The following is an 8224-nucleotide window of genomic DNA, read 5'->3' on the forward strand; positions in this document are numbered from 1 at the left end:
CCTTTCTGTTTCTCTATTTCCTTGACCATCAAATGGGGCTAACAGGAGCCCCAACCTTGCTAGGGTTTTTGAAAGGGTCAAAAGACCTTATGTAGAGGGATTTGCAAATTATACGTTCTTACAAATATGTTAGCTCTTGCTCGGCTACTTTGCTCACCCTAGGTGTGTAGCTCATGTCTACCATGACAATGAAGTCTTTGGAGAAAATATTTTTGTTGTTGTTGTGGTTGTTTGTCCTTCATACTCAAAGAGGACCATGACATCAGGAGGTTATGTCTTGACTTGCTCTGAATTAGATTTGAGGGAAGGCTGAAAGAAACCAAACTCACTCTCTTTTACAGAGCCATCTGAGTCCAGTGGCAGGATATGCGTGAGGATGATTGGAGATGGCCTCAGATGTTTAGGGCAATCGGAGTTAAGTGACTTGTCCAGGGTCACACAGCTAGCAAGTTTCTTGGGTCAGATTTGAAGGCAGATCCTCCCAACTTCAGCACCAGTGCTCTATCCACTGCTTCCCTTAGCTGCCACCAGGAGAAAGGATGAGGAACATCAAGAATGCCTCCTGTCACTCCTCCTTCTGATCAGCAGAGGGCACCATTGCTCTTCTTATAGTCACACACTAGTCAGCCCCCTCTTCCCATAGCTGGATTCTCCTGCAGCCTTTGGTGGACTGTTGGAATCCCTGAGCCCACAGTTGGAGCCCCCCCCCCACCGCCCCGCCCTGTGCTGCACAACCCAAGAGTGAATCCTATTAGCAAAAGTTCCATGGAGGGTGGTGCAGTGGATAAAGCACCCACCCTGGATTCACGAAGACCCGAATTCAAATCTGACCTCAGAAGCTTGACATTTACTAGCTGTGTGACCCTGGGCAAGTCACTTAACCCTCATTGCCCCTCTCCTCCCCAAACAATAAAAGCTCCATGGATGGTTCACAGCATTTAGTGGCAATGGAGTTTTACTTGGAATAAGGGTGGCAATGAATAAAAGTTGGACTTTTTTTTTTTTTTTGTCTAGGACATCTGTTGAAAAAGGGATGGTTGCAACAAGATTGTAATGAGTTTCATGCAATTTAAAAGCATGTATTGTGAACCTGCCTTATACTAGCCCCCAGGTTAGAGTCCTGAGACTCCATTTTATCAGATCAAGCAAACTGGGCTAAATGTGAGGAATTCCTTCATTGCTTGTTAATGACTTGGGCACGTTCTGGTATATCCTGTACCCTGGGATGGCCTCAGCCTCCCAGCATGGGCCCTGAAAGAGCCTCCAAAATATTACAATAACTGCTGAGTACAGATCACTGATGGGGAAGGGTCTTAAAGTTTCTTCTGAGTTCCAATCACTTTTTTCTCTGGTCATAGAAACTCAACTCTCTGACTCTAAGGTCTAGCTTTAGCTTCTAAAGACAACTTTAGTTGTCTTTCTATTTCAGTTTTATTTCATTTTTTGTTGTATTTCACATGTATGAAAGGAGGGTAGATCTAACTTGATTATCTGTAGCCAACACCTTCACACCAAGAATCCAGCCTGAGTGAGGGAGAAAAGAAGCAGCTTTAGAAAAACAGATTAAAAGACAGATGAATATTCAGGTCCCGATTCTAGTTCAATCTACTGGTCATTCTAAATCCTCTTCCCCTGGAGAACTTGAAGGTGGGCCCTGGACTGGCTTTATCATATGACATCAGTAATGCGTCTTCAACCCTACACTTTCCTGGATCCTAGTCCTCCTAACCCACCTCAGGCAGAACTGTCTTTTCTGACTCCTCAACTCTTGCCTGATGACCCAGGACACCAGTTCTCTGGCTCCTAATCTACCATTCCCCAAAAGGCAGGGTACCCATCCCATCAGGAGGAATAGTCATAAGTTAACAAACATATCAAATAAAAAAAAATGATTCTTATCTTTTGATTCAGCAATATCACTACTAGGCCTGTATCCCAAAGAAATCATTAAAAAAGGAAAAGAACTCACCTGTACAAAAATGTTTGTAGCAGCTCTTTTTGTGGTAGCAAAGAATTGGAAATTGAGGGATTGCCCATCAATTGGGGAATGGCTGAATAAGCTAAAGTATATGAATGTAATATAATACTATTGTGCTATAAGAGATGATGAGCAGGTGGACTTCAGAAAAACCTGAAAAAGACATCTATGAACTGATGCCTCGTGGAGTGAGCAAAACAAGGAAAACATTGTACACAGTATCAGAAACATTGTGCAGTGACCAACTCTGATGGACTTAGCTCTTCCCAGGAATGCAGTGACCTGAGACAATTCAAAGACTCATGATGGAAAATGGTTTTTACACCCAGGAAAAGAACTATGGAGTCTGAATTCATATTGAAGAATATGACATGAGCCTGGGAAGTAGGGGGGGAGCCACACCGTGGAGAATGTGAGAGGCCAGGTGGGGGACTTTGTGTTTTGTCCTAAACTTAAGGGCAGTCAATAAAGGCTAGCTAGAGAATAATAATAGTTATTATTATTAATTATTATTTTGCATTATCCATTATATGAACACCTTTGCAACCTGGACAATTTCTACTTTTCCATTTCTTTCTTTCTTTCTTTCTTTTTTTGTTGAGGCAATTGGGGTAAAATGACTTGCCCAGGGTCACACAGCTAGTACCTGTTAAGTGTCTGAGGCCCGATTTGAACTCAGGTACCCCTGAATCCAGGGCTGGTGCTCTTTTTACTGTGCCACCTAGCTGCCCCTACATTTCCATTTCTTTCCCCAGCACTTAACATTCAGTTTTTTCCATACCTTAATAAGTGCTTGTTCAAATGAAGGTGTCTGAATGCAGATCAAAGTCTACTTTTTTATTCTTCTTTCCTTCCTTTCTTCCAATGTCTTCTTTCACAGCATGACTAACTAGGAAAAATGTTTTCCTGAATGCAAATGTTTAACGTATTTCAAATTGCTTGAATTATCAATGCGGGACAAAGGAAAGGGAAGCAGGAAATTTGGAATGCAAAATTAAAAAGGAAAGAAGGTTAAAATTATTTTAATAAAATTTTTAAAAACACAAAATATTTTCAAAAAGCAAGAGTGATTTGCACATATGTATTCACTGTTGATTGATCAAACAGGGTGCTCTTGCAATCCTAAAGGACAGACATGATTAGCCAGAAGTGAATGACTATTTCCAGTCCCCTTGTGTCTGTCTCTGACCTGGTCCCAGTCTGTCTCTGCCTCCATAGCCTCTCACAGTGGGCACAGATTCACCAAGATCCACATATCTAGGAACACTCACAGCCAGGCTATGGGATGAATCATAGTTTGGGTCCTCGCCTTTAGTGTGGGTCTGGATTGGGAAAATGGGGACAAGTGTGGACATAACCTTTTCCTCCACAGTGCTCAGAACAACTACAGTAATCTCATCTAGTGACTGACAAACACTTTCCCCTAGGAATGAGGCTCTATTGGGTTCTACCCAAGAGCCCAAGCTAAGATCTGTTCAGTGTCAGCCAGTCCCTTCTCTCAGCCTCCTTGAATTCACACCTTCTCCAGCAGAAGGTGGTAGAGGGCCAGGTGCATGAGCAGAGGCAGGTGAGGCACCTCCAAAGCCTACAAGCTGTGAGCTCCTGCCATCTCTGCCCCCTCCCCAGGGCTGGGAGCTCTCTCCTGCTTATGGGGGATCCAGTCCTGGGGCACAGAGAGAAGTCTCCCCTCATTCATCCACAACCAGCTCCAACCATTCCCACATCAGATACTAAACAGGAGCCTGTCTTTGCTCCTGAGGTCACACACTGAGGACAGAGAGGAGGGAGACCCCTCCCCCAGAGTCAGACTCAGCCAGGGTGAATCAATGTGACTCACAGGGTCCTGAGAGGAGGCTCAGAGCAGACCTGGGGCTCTTTTGCATATGGAGCCCCAGGGGCCTGCAGGGAGCCCTGCTCAGGGTAGAAAAGCTTCCTCCCTCCTTGCTGCCCCCTCAGGGCTCTGAGTGCTCTCTCTCTGCAGGTGTCTGAAGGCCAGGATGGTCTCCACATGGCAGCTCCTCTGGCTGCTGGTGCTCTGGGCTCAGGGTAAGACCCAGCAGGGCAAGGAAGGGGTGAGGAGGGCACAGGTTTTCAGGGATTAAAGACCTGATGACCCCTGGATCCAGAGGGTGCGGAAGCTTAGGTGCAACCCAGGCAGATGGGGGCTGAGGAGCCTGAGCAGGCTCCAGATTACAAACATTGTGAGGTCTGTGGGAAAGATGGTTTATGTCCTATATTGACAGCAAATACATCTACTTGTCAATGAATTGGGTTTCAGGGTCTCCCCATAGTTGTCTTGTCTAAACCCTTTGACTTGGACATTCACCCATTTCTGTCTTGCTCTCATTTTGTTGGTTTCCTAGATTCCCAAGGAGACATTGTGCTGACCCAGTCTCCAGCCTCCTTGTCTGGATCTCCAGGAGAGAGAGTCACCATCAGCTGCAAGGCCTGTCAGAATGTAACAGATAGTATTGGTATTAGCCAACTTCATTGGTACAAGCAGAAACCTGGACAAGCCCCCAGGCTCCTGATCTCCTATGCTAACAGCCTGGCATCTGGATTGCCTGCCCAGTTCAGTGGCAGTGGTTCTGGGACAGATTTCACTCTCACCATCAGCAGCTTGGAGCCTGAAGATGCTGGAGATTATTACTGTCAGCCGAGTAAAGACTGGCCTCCCACAGTGCTTCAGCTCTGAATACAAACCTCCCCAGGCTGTTCAAGGGATTCAGTTCAGAGTGGCAGCTACTTCCTCTCTGGTCCCTAGGGCAGAGCAGCCCTTGCTCTCTGAGCTCACATCTCCAAGGGCTTCCCCTTTCTGGCCCCACAGTTCCCCTTGTCAATCACATGCCCTGTCCTCAAGGCAGAGGGGAGGCAGCACAGCCCCTTGGGAAACAAATGGGGTAATGCAGAGGGGAAATGCTGACATTTTGAGTTTTCTGCCCCCCCCTCTCTTTTGGTGAGGCAATTGGGGTTAAGTGACTTGCCCAGGGTCACAAAGCTAATAATTGTCAAGTGTCTGAGGCTGGATTTGAACTCAGGTCCTCCTGAATCCAGGGCCAGTGCTTTATCCACTGCTCCACCTAGCTGGACCATTGAGTTCTCTTAATATCTTTGCCTTGACATGAAGAATTTCTCTTGTTGGGAACATAAGTTGATGTTGAGGGGTGCCTGCTTCAGTTCGTTACAGCAATAATTTTTTCCATGTTATTTTTGCTGTGGTTCAGTGACATCTGACACATAGTGACCACACTTGGGTTTCCTTGGCAAAGATCCTGGAGTGGTTTGCCATTTCCTTCTCCAGCTCATTTTACAGATGAGGAAACTAAGACCAGCAGGGTTAAGTGACTTGCCCAAGGTCACATAACTAGTGTCTAAGGTAAGATTTGAACTGGGGAACATGAGTCTTTTTTATCCTAGGCCCCGAGGTCCATCCACTGCACCACATGGCTGTCATAATATAGGCTAGATTCCTTTTTCTCCAGCTCTGGACACACTGGTCTCACAGGGCTGGGTTTCTGGTGACCCGGGCCAGTCCAAGAGCCAAGGTGAATGCCCCCCTACCCCAACACTGCCCCTAGTCTGGGACTCATCATTTCCTGCATCTGGGAGGATCATGTCCCTATTGGCTGACTAAGGCCAATGTGTGCCCCTGTGTCTGTCTGAGTGTACCCCCCCCCATCAGGCATTGGGGAAGTTCTTAAGAGAGTAGGTGGCAGGGTCACACCCTTTCACTGGGCATCTTTGCTAAGTGTCTCTGACTCTATTTTCTGCCCCAAGGGATCTCTTGGTGGTATGAAGGCCCAAAGCTCTGTCCAATCCCTTTAATACCAAGGACGCACCGATATTTTCAGTACTACTCAAGGGCTCTCTAGTCAATCTTTGTCAGTGAAAAGAAGAGGGGAGGGCTCAGCTCCTAGTTCCACCTCAATGGTGTCTTGGTTCCCTCTTTTCACAAAGTTATCAGTGTCCGTCCTTCACACTCATGCACCCAGTTGCTTACATTGAATATATTTACATGGATTTTCTTGCATGAAAGAAAGGCCATAGAGTTGAGGCCCAGTAAAGTCTAGGCAAAGGCAATTTCAGTTGATTTGGAAAGTGAGACACGGGCAGCCAGGGACATCTGATATCCTAGAAGAGGAGGTACTTGAACCCAGCTTTGAAGAATGCTGGGGATTCTCAGAGTCTGGTGTGGGGGAGGGCATTTCAGGAATGAGGCACAGCCTGGGCAAAGGCCTGGGGAGCAGAGATACAATGTCATTTGTGATAGAGAGCAAGACAGCTGTTTCGTTTGGATTGTAGAATAAATGAAGGAGTGGATTTTGTAATGAATCTGGAAAGGGAAGCTGCGCTAGGTGGTAAAGGATTTAAAGGATAGACTGGCTTGTATTTTATCCTCTTGAAGTTTATTCAATCAGTTGGTCAACAAACATTTATTAAACACCTTCCATATTCTGGGCACTAGGTAGGGGAGTTTTATTGTCAGACATAGGCTCCTGTTAAATGACCAGAGACCCTGTGTGCCTGAATCTATCATTTGAAACATAGATATTTTCTCTGTTGGGCCTGGGTTGGGGGGAGGGAGAAGGCTTCCCTATTATCTATTGTTTTAGAAAAAAATGAATGAATTTTCTAAATTAACTAATAAGGAAGAAGGAAGAACTGGGAAGTAGGAATCCTAACCCTGATGGCTCTGAGGTTCAAGAGGGAGATGAACAAATGACACCTAAGGAATGGCAGGATTCTAGATTTTCCAGAAAACTCCATGCTCAAAATGAGAAGGGAAAGAGTAAACAGGGCCTCCAGAGCAGTGCTGAAATGGCATAGATGCTTAGGCTCTAGTAGCCAAACTGATTCTCATCAGGTCAGCCTCCACTCCCTGTTCCCAGTACCTCTTCATTTAGATCTAGACACCCCAAAGGCTGATACTGCTTTACAGAACAAAGAAGCTTCCTTCAATAAAAATGTGTTTGACTATGAGTGTGAGTGAGTGTGTGTGTGTGTGTGTGTGTGTGTGTGTGTGTGTGTGTGTGTGTGTGTGAATGATCTTTATATCTATGGGGATTAACATTCCAGACATAGGCATAATGCCCACAGTAAGGAAACCAAATCCTGTCCTGTATTCTCTGTATGTGTACCTGTGTACTGTGAAAATATTTGGAATGACTAAGCCTAATTTGGGGGGCTAAAGCTGACTGGAGGACTAATCTGGGGACTGTTGACTCTTTGGATGTCTGACTGCTATTAATTTAATGTGGGCCGTTTATAAAGTTCCACCACACTGCTCCACTTCCAAAATTGATAAGCAAAGATTAAGACGCCTCTTAACTAAATAATCAAAGCAGAGTTTATTTATGAGATACTATTTAAAATTAAGAATACAGGGAAATAAAATGTACAACCTGACTGGGTTGTGGCACTTCTCTTTCCACTGCGTCTCTTTGGAACTTCTTTAATACAATAAGGGCTTTAGCCGCCTCTTGCCTTAGGGCACTCAGGTCCTTTATTCTAACTTTGAGCCCCTTTCACTTTGTAAATCCCCCTGCTTCTAACTTTCCTCTCCTTACTGCCACCGCTGAACCCCTGTGTTTCTCTCTCACTGACCTTCTGTCTGTCTGCTCCGTCAGTCTGCCCTTTGGCCTCTCTTTTCTCTGCTCCTAGTCCTTTAGCCTTCTCCTGCGTCCTTGTAGCCCCATCTCTAATCTTCAGCTCCTCAGTGCTCCTGTCTCTCTATCTCCAACCTTTCTAATCTCGTCAGCCACCTCTTGACCTCTTTTCTGCCTCCTTTTCATCTGCTGTGCCTCTAATCTTTCAGCGAGCCTCCAGTCCTCTTCTCAGCCCCCCTTTAGTCTTCTCCCATGACTATATATACCTTTTCTTCTCTTGACTCAAATCTCGGTGCTTCCTGTGCCCCCACAGACCAAACTAATCCACCAGCCAGGGCTGCGGCTGGTGGGGTGAGGGGTGCGCTCAAGTCTCACGTGCTACACCAGAAACCAGCCTGGACAAGCCCAGGATCTCTTGGATACCTCCACTCAGGGTGGAGGGAACTGGGGGCTTTTTCCCCGCAACTGTCTGACCTGGCGTCTTGTACAGCTCACGGGGCTTTTTGGCTCAGCTGAAGCAGAGGGGAAGGGGCACCAGCCCCTCCCACACAGAAGAGACCCTGAGGGCCTAAGGCTTTCTAATCTCAGCCCAAAAGTAGGGTCCCCAAATCAAAATAAATTTCCATGATATGATTCTGCA

The 8224-nt window shown here is 46.1% G+C and overlaps 1 gene segment (V, D, J or C); it reads left to right on the forward strand.

The window, feature by feature from the left end:
* Positions 1-3975: 3975 nt before the first annotated feature.
* On the forward strand, positions 3976-4673 carry LOC122739537. The segment is given in 2 exon segments: positions 3976-4024; positions 4342-4673. Coding segments are annotated over 2 exon segments (381 nt in total).
* The last annotated feature ends 3551 nt before the right edge of the window (positions 4674-8224 follow it).

This window comes from Dromiciops gliroides, chromosome 2 (assembly GCF_019393635.1).
Source record: "Dromiciops gliroides isolate mDroGli1 chromosome 2, mDroGli1.pri, whole genome shotgun sequence".
Taxonomy (NCBI): domain Eukaryota; kingdom Metazoa; phylum Chordata; class Mammalia; order Microbiotheria; family Microbiotheriidae; genus Dromiciops; species Dromiciops gliroides.